Source organism: Saccopteryx leptura, chromosome 1 (genome assembly GCF_036850995.1).
Source record: "Saccopteryx leptura isolate mSacLep1 chromosome 1, mSacLep1_pri_phased_curated, whole genome shotgun sequence".
NCBI lineage: Eukaryota > Metazoa > Chordata > Mammalia > Chiroptera > Emballonuridae > Saccopteryx > Saccopteryx leptura.
The window spans coordinates 286544094-286563920 of record NC_089503.1 but is presented as its reverse complement, the minus strand read 5'-3'; the positions used below and the strand labels follow the sequence as shown (position 1 = coordinate 286563920).

At 40.3% G+C, this 19827-nt stretch overlaps 1 protein-coding gene across 2 annotated transcripts in view; it reads right to left on the bottom strand.

The window, feature by feature from the left end:
* The window catches only part of GRIN2B (glutamate ionotropic receptor NMDA type subunit 2B), a 442385-nt gene that overhangs the window by 4885 nt on the left and 417673 nt on the right, over positions 1 to 19827 (bottom strand). For both annotated transcript variants that reach the window (XM_066355404.1, XM_066355413.1), the window contains 3 exons: positions 6752 to 6912; positions 4582 to 4769; positions 1826 to 2064 (listed from right to left, as the gene is read on the bottom strand). In XM_066355404.1, the coding sequence (XP_066211501.1) occupies positions 1826 to 2064; positions 4582 to 4769; positions 6752 to 6912 (588 nt within the window). The remainder of the gene's footprint in view (positions 1 to 1825; positions 2065 to 4581; positions 4770 to 6751; positions 6913 to 19827) is intronic.

The window sequence follows — 19827 nt, the reverse complement described above, 5'->3', positions numbered from 1 at the left end:
TACTTTCTTACTCATTTTTATAAATAATTAATATTTTAGCAAATTAGTATTGACTGAGAATTCCCAGTGTACCGGGCCTTAAGGAACACCACTCCCCCAGGAGAGGGAGTGGGTTCGGTTCAAGTCTGAAGTCAAGCTGACCTTCTGCTAATATCTTGCTCCCTGCCTTGAAAGGTGAACCAATTTGAAACTTTTCTCCCTGCAAGGGAATGTAATTGAAGAGAAGCTTGTTTGAATTGTGCCTTTAAAAGAAGGGGATTCATCTGAAGAGGGAAGTCCCAATGGATGAGGGTGAGAGGAAAGAAGGTTAGGAAGGAGAATGGCAGCTGAACAGAAAAGAAGAAGAGTTTAGCTGAGGTAAGCCCCACTGTCCCAGAGGACAGCAGTGACAGACCTTCCAGGTAAGGTTATTCTACTTTCTTTCTCAGGCCTCCTGATGACACTTCTTAATGATGGTCAGGAGGAAATGCCACACATTTCTCCTGGACAGAAGCACTGACTATGTAGAAGTACTATGAATGGGATTTTTATTACAGGTCACCAGCTCCTATTGTTTCTGCCATCACCCTATCTACGACCTTACGGAAGGACACACAAGGATACAACATGACTCAGGGCCTATAAGTTCCATCCTCCTGCTCCCATGTTACTGAATGGCCCAAATCAACTAACAGCCAGAGAGGAAACTGTTCTCTATCACTAAAACACTACAAGAAAATGACCGAAAAATAAAACAATTTAATGAGAAATCCATTCTCTTACATGACTCCTTTCGAGCCAATGTTGGTCATACTTGAAATCCAGATCTTCATTTTAGAAGGGCATTTGGGTTCGCCTCTCATGAATGAGCCCTATAACTTTATTAACAAAATCAAAGGAATCCCTTCTCCTCTTTTTTTTTTTTTATTCTTCCCTGGGACCATCTATTTATATTCAAAACTGTTCGAAATCCTCAGTTTTGACTAGAAACATAGAAGAAGCCTAAATAAGGAACATCTTCAGAGTTATATTTTTTCCAATTAAGAAAGTTTCTGTAATATAAGTTTCTTTCTTTTCTTTTTTTTACAGAGCCAGAGAGAAAGCCAGAGAGAGGGATAGATAGGGACAGACAGACAGGAATGGAGAGAGATGAGAAACATCGATCATTAGTTTTTTGTTGCAACACCTTAGTTGTTCATTGATTGCTTTCTCATATGTGCCTTGACAGTGGGGCTGCAGCAGACTGAGTAACCCCTTGCTCGAGCCAGTGACCTTGGGTCCAAGCTGGTGAGCTTTGCTCAAACCAGATGAGCCCGCGCTCAAGCTGGTGACCTCAGGGTCTCGAACCTGGGTCATCCGCATCCCAGTCCGACGCTCTATCCACTGAGCCACTGCCCAGTCAGGCTGGAATATAAGTTTCTTATGGGTCAGGCCTTATTTCTGAAGGTTCTGTTAAGTTCTACAACTCTCCATAACTCACACATGGTTAAAACATAGAGGGGGACAAGGAAACAATAATATACCTTTGTATGTTAGAATCAGAAATATAAATTAAAAAAAAAAGGATTAAATGATTATGACAGCCTATACAGGATTAACTAAATGGTGATGAAAGGCATTTGGTAAAAGGCCAAAGTTTTTATTCTGATAGATTTTCCAGTTCTTATTGAGAACCAAATGCCCAAACCCCACACAAAAAGCTATTCCTTGTAGGGAAAAAAATAGCATGACCTGTGTTTTGAGCAACACAGGCTGGAGTTAGTGCCCTCCTGGGTCTCTCTGCTCTGCACAGTGCTGGACTAAGCCATCTTTTACAGGCTCCTGGCACCTCACTCAGTCTACTTACTCTGCTTATGGAGAAGACCATGCCGGGCTTGCCAGAACAGACACCCATAAAGCAATGCCGGAACTGCCAATAGAAAAGGTGTTCACAGATGAAGGTGATGAGGCTAAGAGCCATGGCTGCCCCCAACATGTAGAAGACTCCTGCCATGTTATCAATGTCCAGCTGGCTGCTCATGACCTCATTCTTCTCATTGTGGCAAATGCCAGTGAGCCAGAGAGCTTCCAGCTCTTCCATCTCCCCTAGAAACAGGGCAGAAAGAATAGGTAAAGAGAGAAAAGAGCAGAGGAGTAGAGATAAGGGGAAAAGAAGAGTGTTGGGGAAGAGAGAGAAAAACATGAGAGAGAAAGAGACAGGGAGACATAAAGAAAGAAAATTAATGGATGAATTTAACAGTAATTTTTAAAATACCATTACCTATATATTCTGCAATGTATTCAACAAGTATTCATTGAGAACTTAATAATGGTACTGCAGATAATACAAAGACATGAGACATTAACTCTGCTCTCCATTATCTATCCTGGTAAATTAGTATGTAAATAATCAATGTGATAAGCTACATGTAGGTAACAAGAATCCAAATTAGTGAGAGGAATTTTGTGGGTGGGGTGGCCAGGAGGTGTTTATGAAGAAGATAAGACTTGGAGGTGAGCAGGGTGAATGGGTGAATTTTAACTTATATTGTATAAAAAGGCACTCCAGGCAGCAGAAATAGCATGATCAGTGGGAGAGAGGTGGGAAAACAGAAGACTTGTTTAGGGAAAGGCACACAGAACAGTTCAAATAAAATACAGTAGGCAAAGGAAGCTGAATAAAAAAAGGTTGATGCAGACTTTCTGGGGCCTTAAGCATCAGACTAAGCACTTTGCACTTTATTCTGTAGACAGTGAGAAATAACATCATCAAATAAGTGATTCAGAAAATTGCTCTTTAAAAATGTGCAAAGTCAATTGGGTAAGGAGAAGAGAGACAGATATCAGCATAGACTGAGTGATTCCCTAGAGATACTGAGACTCACTGGTCCTTTAAAGCAGAGGAAAATATAGGCAGTAAGAGTAAAGGGGAGTACACTTGAATAAAATGAGACCACCAAATTCAGACCTGCCTCCATTTAACACTGCTTAAGGAAGCTGACGAGCTCAATTCATGGCAGGTTTCAATAATCTTTACCCACTGCGCTGGATTCTAGGACTTAGAAAGGTAGAAAACCTAGAAAAAAGGAAAATGAAAGAATCCACATGCTCTGGAATGTACCTAATTCTAGATTATCAAAATCTGGAAAATCTCGTGAGGAAAATCACCAGTTCCAATAGCTCTGGTTTGGTGAAAAAATTTGACCTTTGCATATCTGACTACAGCTTTGGCCACTTTCACAACCCATCTCTACTGCTGCTCTTCCTCAGAAGTTGAGCTCTGTTACCTCCTTTAAGTGACAGCCATGCTCAAATCACAGAAGCTCTTTTACTAAAATGTCCAGTTAACATTCCAGCTGTAACCCCTCCGCTTTCCAATGTTGATCAAATCACTTTTTATTCATTTCTCTGATCAGACCATGATTTTTCTAATGAGTGGAGCAACCAGCTTTATGTGGAGTTTGAAAGCCAAGTTGTGCTCTTCTGCCTCTTATCTCATCCCTGACAGCAAAGCTCTACAGACGTAATTTAGAGAAGCGCTTGGCTGACAGCCTGTGGGCCAAGTAAGTCAAGTTGCTCAACCGTAAGTGGGTTAGCGTCTGTGAGGCTAACAGGAGGAGGAGGTACTTTAGACAACAAAGTGAGAAGGGATGCAGAAGACATGCTATGATGGAATAGGAGATGAGGTTTTCTCATGGCAAGTTGGCTGCTCAGTCTGCTGCCAGAATGGCACTGGGGATACGTTATGGTGGCTACCTCCTACCCCCTCCAGCAGAAAGAGCAAGGTGGGAGGCAGGGAAGAATGAGTTGATGGCCATAAGATGATTTCTCTGCCTTTTTTCTGGGTACATAAAAAGCAGAGACCTTTACAACATTCCATCCACTTTGGCCACATGTGAGACGATTATTTGGAACATCTAATATCAGCCTCTCTTACTCACTGAAGGTTTGATCAGAGCCTGCAATTCTGAAATGTAGCTCCTTGATCAACTCCTTTTATCATCTGTCCCATCTTTCACTGTTACGAGTTGAATTATGTCCCCGAAATCCATATATTGAAGTCCTAACCCACAGTACCTTGGAATGTGAACTTTATTTGGAAACAGGGTCATTGCATATGTAATTAGTTAAGATGAAGTCATTCTGGAATAGAGCGGGCCCCTAATCTAATGTAATCGATATCCTTAATAAGGAGGGAAATCGGACACATACATGTAAAGGGAAACCATGCACACAGGGAAAAGCCACCTGAACATGAAGGCAGAGATGTGATAATATGTCTATAGCCAAAGAACGCTAAAGCTTGCCAGCAACCCACCATAAGCCATAGAAGAGGCATCCAACAGCTTCTCCCTAGCAGCCCTCAGAAGAAACCAACAAATACTTTGATCACAGACTTCTAGCCTCCAGAACTTAGGACAATATATTTCTGTTGTTTGAGCCACTTCACTTGTTATGGCACTTGTTATGATACAAACCCCCAAATATAATAGTGTATTGCAACATGTTTTTCTGGAAATGCCAGAAATGCAGGGGTTAGATGCATGGAGAAAGAAAAAGAGCTAATATTTTGGACCGACCATCAGAAGAGGCCAAGAAGGTACTTTTCCTTTTTTAACTCACCATCGCCAAAAAGTTGCAGGATAGCAAGGTCCACCTGGCGCTTCCACCCAGAATCCTTCTGGATGGCAATGCCATAGCCTGTGGAAGCAAAAACCTTCCCGCTGCCAATGGTCACCAGCTTGCAGCCTTCATCTCTGCCAGCCATGTAGTTCAGCACTGCTGCATCATAGATGAAGGCATCCAGTTTCCTGTGCAAGGGAGAAGCAAATAAGCCAAAGTCAGCAGAGGAATTTTAGCACAAAGCTACCCATGGGGCCATTAATATGAAGCAGTAGGGTTCCAGAAAATGATGGGAGAATTGGTTTAAAGAAAGGCTCAAGTTGGAACTCAGCCAGAATCTAAAGCCTAAATCCCAGGCTGTGCTTTATGTGATTTCAGGTCGAAAGGAGGAGTTCTCTACCTCCTACTGGGAATGATGAGAATGTAAGTTGGGCCCAAAGCCAACTCATAAGCTGTGTCTGAAAGAAAGAGGAAGTAAAAAGGAATCAATAAAAATAATAACAGAAATAATGAAAAGTAGGCATCACAATGATAACAACAAATAGCATGGGTTAGATTTATATAACATGTTTCATTTTTCAGTTCGTTTTAGTCCAGAGTGGGGATAAGTGTAGGTGTCTGTGTTTCAATAGATGTGCAATGCTATTTTTGTGGTCAGAAAGGTTTCGGTATTTTGCTTTGCGACACGGGAAAATGAGTAGTGGGGGTGGCGGCAGCATGGGCTTGTGTTGGGAACAAATGTGGGAAACCAACAGGAGAATGCAATATGGAGCAGAACTTAGATCTCTCAATTCCTAAACAGATATAAGGACCTCATTATATATGTGGGTGGGCAAAAGTAGGTTTTTAGTTGTTCTTATGGTCAATAATACAATATGAATAAATAAGTCATGCAAAAATAAACTGTTTTGTGGACTTACAACTGTAAGCCTACTTTTGCCCACCCTGGATATTGTGCTTTACAAGGAGAGAATATGCAGGGACGTGAGTAAGACTAGGGGTAAGAATGGGAAAGCAGAAATCAATATTTAAAACCAACATTTGAGCACATAAAAGGTTGAGGAAGAAATTCAGATATAACCATATGGACAACAGATTTTCAAGAAAAGCATGAATATCCCCTTTACTTGTGTAAGTAAAGTTAGCTTTATTCCTCTTCAAGTAAACAAACAAAAATACAACAACAAAAAACCCAGCCCTTTCTGGTAAGATAAGACACAGAACATATTTCAAAAGGCCCATGAGTAAGAACCTTATAGAAAGATGGCACACCAAAAGCCAATGCTCTGATATGACTAATAACTGTGAGTGTGCCAGGGGCCAGACTACCCATGGAGTCCTATTCCTCCAAGCTCAAATCTCATCTTCTAAAACCTGCTGTGTCTTTATGGTGGTAAGGTAGCATCATATTACAACATATGCAAATACTTAACACTATTTAGGTAACAATGCATCTGGGTGGCTCTTCTAGAACTGAAGCCACCAGGAGGTCCAAGTGCTGCTAGTTGTCATAAAATACAGGAAATCAGTTATAGGATCCTTGACCCCTAAACCCCAACATCTGTAATTCTCAACTGTCTGTCTTATTTGATAGCTGTGGTTTCTGGAGGCCAAATGAGTAAAGAGATCAATGTGGCTGAGATCATACAAGCCAACACATTTGCAGTTCATGAACTCCTTTTAATGAACAAATATTTCCTAGAGCTAGATCAAAAAATATCAAAAAAGCCAGAATGGAAAATCAGGCAACATATTCTTGTCTGTTGTCTAAAACTGTTTACCTTTTTCTTCTTTTATTTCTCCCTTATCTATAAGACACTAACATCATCATTTTCACCTCTTAGTCAACAGGCCTTTATTTCATGCACAACATGTGAACCTTATCCTTCTTGACTCTTCACTTCCACTTTTACATCTATTTAATTCCTATTTCAGGGGTATATTAATACAACTAATATAAAAAATACATAGCAATAAATAAGAGCATAGGAATCTTTATGCACCTGCCTGAATTATATTGTCAGATTTAGCTTGGAAATCCATGAAGAGAAAGTGACATCTCCTTGCGGTTACTTTGTATGATGCCCCAAACATGGTGCCTCTGATTCAATGTATGTTTGATAAATGTGAGAAACATATCACGGATGCTGAGCTTGGCAGCAGTTCTTACCCTGTTTTCAGGGAGAGCAATGCATCATCCACACCCCTCTGGTTGAACTTTCCCATGTAGGCATGCATTTCTGCGTAGTTATTGCGAATATTCCTCTCTGTGCTGCCATTGGGCACAGTCCCAAAGCGAAAAGGGGGTGAGAAGTCATTAGGTCTCTGGAACTGGAGAGACAGAAAGTGAGAGAAAGAAAAATGCTTCAGAACATGTGAAGAGATATTAAGTTGGCACTAGTGGATTTATAATGGAACAGACCCAGCTATAGTTCACCAAATATGTTAGCCCTCACCCAGAAATCACAATTACTTTCTAAAAGTTGCCTGACCAGGCAGTGGCGCAGTGGATAGAGCGTCAGACTGGGATGCGGAAGGACCCAGGTTTGAGACCTCGAGGTCGCCAGCTTGAGCGCGTGCTCATCTGGCTTAAGCAAAAAGCTCACCAGCTTAGACTCAAGGTCGCTGGCTCGAGCAAGGGGTTACTCAGTCTGCTGAAGGCCCGCGGTCAAGGCACATATGAGAAAGCAATCAATGAACAACTAAGGTGTCACAACCAATAACTGATGGTTGATGCTTCTCATCTCTCTCTGTTACTGTCTGTCTGTCCCTAGCTATCCTTCTCTTTGACTCTCTCTCTCTGTCCCTGTAAAAAAAAAAAATCTTAAAAATTCTTAAAAGTGGACTTTAATTCTACTCAATTTAATACATATTGGTGAGAGCTTTCTGTCTGCCTAACCCTGGCTTTAATCTATAACTCTTGTGTGCTCCATTTGTGCATACTGCACAGTACCAATGGTAAGAGAAACATGTTGTTAGTTTAACCGTGGTTCACTGGTCACCCTTATTTCTGAAATTTGTGTAAAATCTGTTTCCAGGCCTCTTATTTAGGGGTCTAAATATATTGTCATTGCACTGCAAAGGCCACAGGACCTTGATGCGGTGAGCTACATCATACTCCTAAAAATAATTTGATGGGTATCAGGTATGTTTTGCTAAGAAATTTTTTCTTGACTTTTCCTGCTGCATTTAAAGCTCATATTTATCCTGCATAAGTTGTAGGATAGATTTTAAAATCAAATAGAGATTTAATTAGGTTCCTTCCCTTGCTTAAGAACTAAGGTTGGCTCTTTAGTACCTATCATAATAAAGTGAAATCTCTTGGATTTTCACCCTGTGACATCAGCTCTATTTCTGGCTATTGTCCTGCAGTGACTAAGTCTGTATGTTGCTCCCTGATCACATCATTTGTTCATTTGTATTTTGTAGCCTGTCCTCTCAGCGTGAACTCGCCTTTCTCTCCAGGCCACTTCGTGTTCTTCATCTCAAAATGGAACTCAAAGCAATTTCTCAGGAAACCTTCACTGAGTTCTTTCTTCCATTAAGTCTACCCAAAAGTGACCCATCAGTACTTGGTGTTCTTGGTTTAGATCATTGTAGTTCATACTCCAAATTCAATTATCCTCTAAATGAGCTAAGTTATGAGAGCTAGTTTCTGATGCAGTCACTAAAAATTTAAGCTCTATGATTGAGACAGATGCAGACTGATGATCATCTCTGCCAATTACTACTGTGTGACCTTGTGTAAGAAACACAAAATATCTGTGCACCCTCCTCTCATTTGTAAGGAGACAATAATGTCAAATTTTCAAGATTGTTAGGTGGATTAAATGATTTAATGTGTAATAAATTCTTCACACAGCACCTTGTAAAGAATAAGTGCTCAACAAACATGCTCAATAAGTGTTTCTTTTATTATTTTAATTCATATTTACCCTCTGTATTCCCTAGTAAACTTAATGTTCTGCAAGCTTTTCATTCTATTAGTATAACAATGAACAGATAAAATATGACCAGAATAGCTTTGTTACGCTTTGGCATAGAAAACAATGTAGATATTTTTTCAAGTTTTCTTGGTCTCAATCTATGTACTTTGGAGATACATTTTAAAATATAATCTGCCAACTCAGGAGTATTCTGAACCTTTGGAGTAGCCTGGGCTTAGAGCCATTTTCTTAGAGCCATTCTCTCTCCTTTCCTTGATCTGTGAAGTTCAAGAGCTTCTCAAAATATGGGGGTTCATGGACCACAACCTGTCACAGTACTAGGAATAATAAATGCCATCTTAATTGCTCAGAGTTGGCCACAGTCAAAGTAGAGTCCTGCAGTGGTATTAGGCAATCTGTGATGCATCAAAGGTCATTACTTTCTGACTTAAAAAGCTCCCAGTCTAATTTACCACAGTGCTTTTTGCTATTAAGAATTTTTCTTTAATTAGGATTTTGACTTTTAAGTGAATGAAGACATTACAAAAGAGCAAAAGAATTTTTGGAGTTGGATGAGCCACTTAACAGTTAACTAGTCTAAACCTTTGATTTTACAAATGAAGATACTGAGGCCCAAAGAGAACAAGTATTTGCTTAGTGGCAGTGATGGCTAACATTATCAGGGATCAGTTGGCTTAATTACTAGTACTCCTCACTGTCTCTAGCAGATAGCAAGTTTAGAGGAACAGGGACATGCTTTATTGGAAGAGACAGATACCAAAATGTTATGCATATTGTCAATTATAACACTTACTATGTTTGAAAAAAGGTATCTTCCAAGTCAAAAGTAGAATAGATACCATAGCAGGCAGATAAACTCCCTTTAATCAGCAATTCTCCACTTTGCGAGGACGATGACCACCAATGCTCATAGTGACTAAGTTACTCTAGGGCCCAAAGTATCTTCTGAAACATCAATGAAGCTTGAAATCACGTACAATCCAATTCTGGTATAAACTGTTATATTCGAGTTTTTTTTTTTTTTTTTTTAATTGGCAATCCATTTAAGGTATATGAACAATTTCTGATTGACCAAATGAAATCTGGTACCCAGACTGCCTCACTCCTTGGTGAAGCTAGAGTATGGAAGGTTTCCATACGACTCTTTAGTAACTTTGAATTTTAAGTTATGTTTAAATTTCTAGGTACTGTTTTATAACTGTATGCCTAAATAACTTAAAGCTAAAGAAAGGATAAAGGACCTCAATTAGACAAGAAAACTTTGAAAAAGAAAAACAAGTTGAAGGACTTATATTACCTGAGTTTATGACTTATTACAGTACATGAAAGTGTGACTTTATAATAAAAATAGTAAAGAGATAATTGTAACAGAATAGAAGGCCCACCAACAGACTAACACATATATAATATATTGCAAATGTAATTCAGTGGAGAGAGAATAGTCTTCAACGAAAGTCAAAATAATTAGATGTCAATATGCAAAAAAAAAAAAGACTTCATTCCACATCTCACAAAATATATAGAAATTAACTCAAAGTGGATTGTATACCTAAATATAAATCTGAGAATTATAACATTTTTAGGAGAAAAATCTTTGTAACCTTGAGATACACAGTGATTTCTTGAATACAACATGTCAAAAGCACAGTCCACACACACAGGATAAACTGGACTTCATCAAATTAAGAGTTTCTCTTTGAAAAACACAGGCTCATGAATAGACAAGCCGTCATAGCACACAAGCCCCAGATTATCCAAGCTGAAAAGTCAGTATCTAGTCCAAACCAGGCTGCTTCATTCATAGTTGAGAGAATCCCAGTGCACCACTGTCAGCCCTGAAAATAGGCTTTATTAAAATAGAATAACATATTGAGTCCAGTTCAGAAAAGATCAGTAAACTCAATGCAAAGTTCCAGCTTTTTTTCTTTTTTTAAGGAAAGTATGACTATGTTTGAAACAATTTTTAAAACATCAATAAGTCTTTAAAAAGTCTTACTAACTCAAAAGGTGCTGTTGCTTCTTTTCTTTCTTTTTTTTTTTTGTTGCTTCTTTAATAACACTGTTTGATACATTTTCCCTCAGGTGTATGGCATTGATTTCATTATACTTAAAATGAACACAAAGGAAAGCACTGTAATTAAGATCAAATGCTTTTTTAAAAAAATGCATGTTGTGGTTCTATGAAGTGCATACATTAAGATATTCTAAACTAGGTTTTAAACTTCAAATTTCACTTTTGTCTGAGACCCTGAGGTAGTATATCAGACAAATACAAAATAATTGCAAACAATAAAACATACTACAAAGAAAAAAAAACCAAACAGGACAAGCCAGTGATTGGGAGAAAATATTTGAAATAAATAAAAGCAATTAAAAAACTAAAGGAATTAAATAAGAACTTAAGAAGACTTATAGTTAAAGCACCTTCCATAAGAAAACAACCAGAGAAACCAGTCAGCACTGGTAAATGGCGGGCATAGTCCTATGGAAAACACTGGTCTTGAAGGCAAATGAATTAGACTTGTGAATTCCAGCCCTGTATCAGCTGTGTGAACATGGGCCCCATTTTCCTGGAAGTATTATTTTTAATGAATAAGATAGATAGAAAACCACTTATCATAATATTTGGCACATGTTAGAGTCTCAAAATTATTAACTGCTTTTCTAAGAATGAAGTTCTAATCTCTAAAATTGTCTTATGTTAGGCAATGTTCCTTAAGATTGAAAACTCTTGTTCTCTAATTTGTTCCTTAAACTAGGCCAATCTGGGGACCAGCAGGGACCATTGCCCCAGAATTAGTCAAAGCAGAAGCAGAAGTGAGCCTGCCTTTTTCTTTGAAAATTCTTGTCCCCGTTGGTGAGGTTTAAATACAACATAGGCGTTTAAAAATAATCTTCCAAATACCTTGATGCTTCCGATAAATGCCCTGCAATAAAACTCACCCCAAGCCGTGAGGCATTATATGGCACTTCTTTAACCTAAGAGGCAATCAATGCTCTCTGGGGCTTTGGGAAGGACAAAAATTTAGTACTGTCAAGAAGCAGAAGTCTTAAAATCCATTTAGCAGGGAAGACCCCAAGAAATCATTTTTAAAAACACTTTGAAATGCAATACACCAAGAAGACCAGCAGTTTATTAAAAAGCTCAAGTCTGATTTTAAAATAAGAATTTTATATAATACTTTTTATTTTACTTTATTACATTTATTGGGGTGACATTGGTTAATAAGATTGTATAGCTTTCATGTGTATATTTTTAGGATACACAATCTGTATGTTACATTGTGTGTCCACAACTCAAAGTCAAAGCACCTTCTGTCACCATATATCTGGTCCCTTTTACCCTTCAGTACCCCCATCCCTCTTCCCTCTGTCTTCCCACAAATATATGTAAAGATGCTCAGCTTCTATTAGGGAAATATAAATCAACATTACAATGACATATCACCTCATATTATCAGAAAAACCAGTACTGACAAGTATTGGGAGGTTGTGGAGAAGGAAGAGAATGTACGCTGACACAGCCACTATGGAGAACAGTACGGTGGTTCTTCAAAAAATGAAGAATAGAGCTACTATACAACCCAGCAACCCCTCTTCTGGATATCTACCTGAAAAATTTGAAAACATTTATTCACAAATATATATACAGCCTTCTGTTCACAGCAGCATGATTCACAGTAGCCAAGGCATAGGAACAACCCAAGTGTCCTTTGTAGATGATTGGATAAGGACGATGCGGTACATATATATGATGGAATGCTACTCAGCCATAAGAAATTATGAAATACTTACATTTGATACAACATGGGTGGCCTTTGAGATTATCACGTTAAGCCAAATAAGTCAGGCAAGAAGATCTGAGAACCATATAATTTCATTCACATGCGTTATATAAAACTGAAACTCAGATACAGTACACCTTATTATTACTTGTGGCCAAAATAAGACTTCCTTATATAAGGTCTACCGGAAAGTTCTGTCCATTTTTGGAATAAAACAAAATACAAATTTTTTTTACCGTCAATAAACTTTATTAAATAATATAATTGCCATTATTATTAATGATTTCTTGCCAGCGTGAGGGCAATTTGTATATCCTATTTTTGAAAAATGTTTTATCTTTTGATGCAAAAAATTGAACCAGTGCTTGTTTGATATCTTCTTCATTTTTAAATATTTTTGCCCTTCAAAATATTTTGTAAGGACAAAAACAAGTGATAGTCGGAGGGTGCTAAGTCCGGGAAATATGGTGGATGCGACAGACATGCTTCTGTAGCATTTCTTTCTTGTTGAAATTCGTAAAAATTACAGTGGCGTAAATGAACTTTATCAGTAGCCATGGGTACACTATGGCTTCACACATAAGACTAATGTGAATCAACTTTGTTTTAGTTAATTTGCTACATCAGTATGTATACATTAAGTGATAAAAGTAGAGAGGCACACGTGCGCCAAATAAACATGTGCTTATGTGTCAAAACTTGTGATAGAAATGGACAGAACTTTCCAGTAGACCTATACTTGGAATCTTTTTTTGGAGTCACCCAGATTAGGATTATAAAAAACCACAGATTTAGATAAGGAAATAAAAACACAAAAAGGAAAGTAACTGATGGATCAGTCCCATTTCACAGAGGGGAATACTGAAGCTCTAACGAGGCCAAGTAAATTGTTTGAGGCCATGTGGTGATGTGGAGGACTTGACCCCAGGAGCTGAGCCTTCCCACTGCAGGCGCAGCTGCCAGCCCACGAGTCCTACCTCTGCTTACTCGGGATTAATGGTTTATCAAACACCAACCCCCACTCTCCCTCTGTATCCAACACGTGGCTTTCAGCACTTACTGTAAGCACAAGGGCAAAACAATGCCAGAATATTAAGAGAATTGTAATCTCATTGATCCTCCCGGACATCAGTAGGGAGTCAGAATCCAAACCTCTGATGTGAGCTTTTGATTACCGTCCCAACCCCCATCTCAATGACCGAAGAGTGAATCAGTCCTGGTAGTCATGCAAGGAGAAAGATGCCAGGATTAAAGGTCCCTGCTTCACCCCCAAAAAGATGATCAGGCCGGAGGGCTCTGGGCTGTTAGAGCTGCTGCCTTCTTCCTAGAGAGACTGACACAGCCTCTTACTGAGAGAAAGGAAGAGGGGAAGAAGTCAAGGAAGTGGGAATCAGGTCCATTTCATTTCATTTATTAAATAAATATATAAGCTGCTTTTCCTACGTATAAGCATTATTAATTCAACACCTATGTATGTGCTGGGAATAAGTCATATTATCTCCTTTAACTGTAATAATTAAAATGCATTAATTCGTTTGGCAAACATTTGCCAAGCATCTATTAGTGTAGATGACTGTATCAGGAACTGAGGACACAAGATGAAAAACAATCAGAATCCGTTTTTAAGAAGTTTCCATACCAGAGTGTCAGAGATCTAAACAGTCATTCATTTTTTTTTATTCTTTTAGTTTTTTATTAATTCATTTACCATTGATTTATTCTTCAGTCCATCCAAACATCTGCAAGTATCTACTGGCATCAATCCTGTGCAGGTACTTTTCTGGGTGCTGAGGGCGCAGTATTACAGAACAAAGTCCTGCCTTTAGGGAATTCACATTATAAATAAGGGATACAGATAAGCCTGTTTTTTTCAAGTTTTAAAATTTTAATGTAGTGGACTAAAGTCAGTCACAGTCTTTGTCCCTCCTCACATCAAGAGGCAAGGTCTGTGTCATCGCTCCTTAATTCTGCCCTGGCCTTGGTGACTTGTTTGACCAATAGCCTGTGCAGAAGAAACCGAGACTTCTGAGGTTTGGTCACAGGAAGCTTTGAAGTTTCCACCTGTGCCACTTGGAACCTCACCCTGAGGGAAGCAGTCCGCTCTCTAAGAAGTCCAGCAACCCCAAGGCCACCATGCTAAGTCACTACCTGTAGGGCTTCTGTCTATAGCCCCACCTGAGCCTAGCCTCCCAGCCCTTCCAGCCAGGGCTCCAGACATTAGAGTAAAGCCATCTTGGACCTTTTGGCTCAGCCCAGCCACCAGCTGAGTACTGAGTGACCTCAACAGGTACCACGTGAAAGAGAAGAATCACTCAGTCAAATTTTGCCCAAACATCTGACCTAACCTGCAAAATTGTGGAATACAACGAGTGGTTTCTCGCTTTAAGCCACTAAGTGCCAGAGTAGTTCACTGTGTAGCAATAGATAACTGGAAGCCAGATGACTTCAAATAGTGAAAAGGAAGCACCATGAAGAAATGCAAACAGCTATTATACAGAATGGAGAGTGATTAGACTCGCTGTCCTGAAAAGGTTTCTCTGAGAAAGTAACATCTGTACAGAGAACCGAATGACGAGAAGGAACCAGATGTGCAAAGATTGGGGGGTATGTATGGGACCCGGGGGACAGCAAACACAAGGGCCTGACAAGCGGACAAGCTTGGAGTGGCCAGGGTGCAGTGAGCAATGTCATCGGTGCAAAGGAGCAATGTGCCCATGCAGCAGTGGGTGCACAGAGCCAAGGGTGCTGTCCTGACAGGGTCACAGAGGCTAAGATGTGAAAGAAGAGTTTTCCAACTAGACAAGAGGAGCAAAGAGGTTTCTAGATGGAGTCAAGAGTCTGTACAGACAGGACAGGGCAGGAATCTGGGCGTGCCCAGAGACCATGAGAGCTTGTCATTGCAAGAGCTTGATGAGGTTGCCATGGCCGAGGAGTGGGCAGGGCCTGGATCACAAGGGAGTTCAATTCTGTACAAAGAGGTTGAGAATTTGTGCTGGAGGGGATAAGAAGCAGCAGGGCCTCTGGGGCCAAACCTCCAGCTCCACTGCTTGATAGCTGTGTGACCTGAAGCAACTCATTTAACTTCTCTGGGCCCCAACTGCCACATTTGTACAACGGACTAATAACAGTACCTACCTAATAAGGTTCATAGTATTCAACTAGTTAATCTGGGCAAAGTGTTAGCACAGAGCTTGGCACATAAGTACACTCACTATATTAGCTATTATTGCTATCATTATCATTACTATTAATGTTGTCATTATCATCATCTCATTATTATCAGAAGCAACTGAAGGATTCTGACAGTGTTGAGTGGTTTTTTTTTTGTTTGCTTGTTTGTTTGTTTTTTGCGTGTGTGTTAAAAAGAGCCTGGAGAAAGAATCAGTTCTGAAAACTGAACAAAAACTCCCCTAACTACTGATGGCATCCAGGCCTTTGTACTGGCTCTAAGGAGGTTAATCGAAGGTAGATCCTGTGACTGACAGCACACAAACGAAAGCAGAGGACCAGAGGTGGCCTCCTGGGGAGATGGTCCCTTGGAAAAAAGGCTCTTCTCACTCAGTCAGAGCCCAATAGCCCATGCAGATTAGGACAAATTGGAGCTATGACCTTGTAGAGTCAGATATTCTACATCCTGTTTGCAGGGTCCATCCGCATGAGACACAGAATCTGGGGGCTTTTGTCTTCAAAGCTTGACAATGCAATACATTAATATTCATTACATTACTCCTGCTTTTACATTTGAATCACAAAAAGAATCTGCGCCCAAATGCTACTTCATTCTCAGCTTGGGATGTGAGTTCCGCTTTCTGCCTGTGCTACCAATTATGAGCAGGTGGCTGAAGCTCAGGATTCTGGACGACCCTGTTTGAGCCACCCAGCACTCTCCCTATTCTTACCATCCCCATTAGTCCCCTCTGTTTTCATGACACTTTTAAATTATTGACTATTTTTATGTACAGTTCTCTGAATTTTGTTATTCTACTTATTCTCCCATTCATTTACATTGTGATAAAAATAAAGATAATGTAAAATTTGCCATGTTAAATATTTCGAGGCATACAGCTCAGTGGCATTCAGTACATTCACGCTGCTGGGCCACCATCTGCAGGACTCTGCATTGTCCCTGACTGAGTCGATGTATATATTAAACACTAACTCCCCATTAACCATGTATAGAATCTTGTGCCCACACCATAGTTGCACACAGAACAATCCCATCACCCCCAAAACTCTCCTGGGCTTACAGTCACCTTCCCCTGACCTTTAACCTCTGGCAACCGGTGATCTGTTGTTTAGCCCCACAGTTTTGTCTTTTCCAGAACGTCATATAAGTGGAGTCACACAGTGTGTGACCTTTGGAAATGGACTTTTTCACTTATAATGCCCGTGAGACGCATCCACGTTCTGCATGGATCCACAGGTCGTTCCCTTTGATTGCTGAGTTGAACTCCAATGTGTGAATGTATCAGTTTATCTGTTTACTCATGGGAGGACACATAGGTTACTTTCAGTTTGGGGTAAATATAACTAGAGCAGATATAACATTCATTGTGGGTTTTTGTGTGAACATAAATCCTCATTTCTTTAAGGTAACAGCCAGGAGTGGGAGTGCTGGGTCATATGTCCCCCCCATCCCATAATGAATCATGTTTTTCATTCCTTTTCTCATTAGATCTCCTCAATTTTCCCATTAACTATAAAGGAGGTACAGTAACTCTTATTATTCTGTCTGCTACTCAGTCATCCCATAATAATATTCTACAGCCTAACTAGGATGAAGTAGGTATGTGTGAGTGACTTCAGACTGAGCAATGTCTGAAGACAGGAGGCAGTGGCTGGAGGAGGCGGCCTCCCTCCTCTCCTGTCATGATCTTTCATTTGCCCAAAGGGGGAAGAAGAAGGTTAGACCAGGACACAAAAAGCAGACTTTTTGAAGGCAGGATCTTCCTCACTGTTCCATGGCCATAAATATTCAGAACAGATGGCTAAAAGGAGGTAGTCTGTGCTTACATAGAAAGGGCAATTTAATGATAAAACTTATCATTATCAGTAAATAAATACAAGGAGAGGGCTCAAAAGATCTAAGCTCAAATCCGAGCTCCACCAGATATTAACTGAGTGACTTAAGAAACTTTGAAACTGAATTTCAACTATGTTAGAAAAGGAGAAATAAGATATACCATTTTATTACAAATCCTCCATTTAAAAAGCTGGTGCCCAGGATGGGCACCCAGGACCCTGCCCATGGAACAGCCTGGCTGCGGCTACAGCCACAGATTAGAAAGTCGGACTCTTCACTTTCATGAGTGTTATAATGAGGGGTGGAGGTGGGAGGAAAATTAATTACTTTACATTTCATTATATATTATTTTTGGGAGAGAATATTGTTCAAATCCATTCAAAGTAGATGACTAAGTTGTGAAAACAATTGCTGGATATATTTATAAGATACAGGTATAAAATAACATTGCTCAAATTAACTCAGTTTTCTTCCTGGGGCCCTGGGGAACCTGATGCCATTTTGTTACCGCCAGAAAGTGAGTGACCCATAGAGTGAGCACTACATTCCCTAGTCATTTCAGCTCGTTTGTCTCTTACTATTCATACTAGTGCTCTGGTTGACCCCAGGGGCAGGCACAGCCAAGTCTGCGTGTGAAGAAACCTGTACTGGGCTGTGCGAAGCCCAGCGAGTGCGTCTTCACCATTCTGGACGCTGTGCTGCTGGGGAAGGAGCCCTCACCTCTCAGAGAGGCGAGTGAGGCTGGGGTTCCTCTCACAGGCTCCAGAGGAGAAGAGGTGACAGAGGGATGGAACCTCCTCTTCTCCTGTCACTACCTTTCCTGCTGTGGCCAAGACAAGAGCTTGTAGAAAATAAAACATCAGTTCTTCATAGTAGAAGAACTGGAATGTAGTTTATTATCAGTTTTCTTCATAGTAAAGCAATTATTTCTTACAGATACACAGGCCTTAATAAATATTTCCTAAAATATTTCATAGAGTCAGATAATGGCATCACAGTTCATGCAAGCTGAGGCTGGTCGCTGAGCTAGTAGAGCAAGTTGTTTTATTCCTATATTGACTTTACTATGACATAACCTGTACCCTCAAGTCATAGGTGTTTGCAAATACTTTATGTCTGGCCATAAAGTATCACCATCAACATACATTTAATGGGTATAATCCATGCATAAGTCACTGAGCTCTGAAATGAATTTCTGAAAGGAAATGAGGCAACAGATATAATCCCTAAGTACAATTCTGTTGGAAATGACAATGATAATAGAACGACAGCAGCAGCTAGCACTTCTGTGTTAATGTACCACGCATTAAGTAACACATTAATCTTCCCATTAACCCTATGGAAGAGGTGTTATTACCTTGATTTAACAGACAAGGCAGCTGATGCACAGAGAGGTATGGAATTTGAACAAGGCCATTCAGCTACAAGCTAGCAGAGCAAGGATTCAAATGCAGGGTCCTCACACTTCACTGTAAAACACATCACAGAGTTCTGTATATATAGAACAGATGATCAACCACCATATGTGGAATAGAAAAATCCTACGATTAAATGAGAGTGCCAAGTTCCAAACGGGATGTAAGGGAAGTGCAGGCAATGGAAGTCTAGAGGGAGCAGAGATCACTATGGGGGGATGGTGATGGGGAGACTGCAGAAAGGAAGCAGAGTCAGGCTGCCTCCCACAGACTGATGGTGATTATGCAAGCAGAGGTGGGGGCAGGGCACTCAGGGCGGGAGTAGTGGGATAAGCTAAGATGCAGAGGGAGCCAAGCACTGTGTCTTCACTGTAGCCGAAAAGAATGTTCATACATGGGTCACAGCTGGTGCATAGAGAGAAGCCAAACTGTAGAGCAGGGGTTTGGAACCTATGGCTCATTGAGAGCCAGATGTGGCTCTTTTGATGGCTGCATCTGGCTCACAGACAAATCTTTAATAAAAAAATAATGTTAAAAATATGAAACATTCTCATGTATTACAATCCATTCATTTCCTACCGCTCATGTTCATGGTTGCGGGTGGCTGGAGCCAATCACAGCTGTCCTCTGGGACAACACCAAATTTTTATTGGATAATGCGTAATGTACACGGGTGGTTGTATGGCTGTCATGGAATTACATTTTAAAATATGTGGCGTTCCTAGCTCTCTCAGCCAAAAAGGTTCCCGACCCCTGCTGTAGAGCACACTGAACGGTCAGAGGTGCAAAGGTGGGAGGTGCACACCACAACACTACGTCTTGTTATGCAGCTCAAGCATAGGCTTGAAGAACAGAGAGGCTGGAGTGGGGCATGCACTGGGAAATGACTAAGGGTCTGGCCTGTTTTCAGGGAGAATATCATGGGAGGAATATATGAAAATGACACCCAAAGGGAAGCCTTGGCAGAATCCAATTCAGAAGAAGGCAGGAGAGGAAGGGGCAGAGTCAAGCTCATCTCCACCATCTCATCTCATACTCCTCTCCTTTCTCTGCCCCTCAGCAGCTCCCCTGGCCTC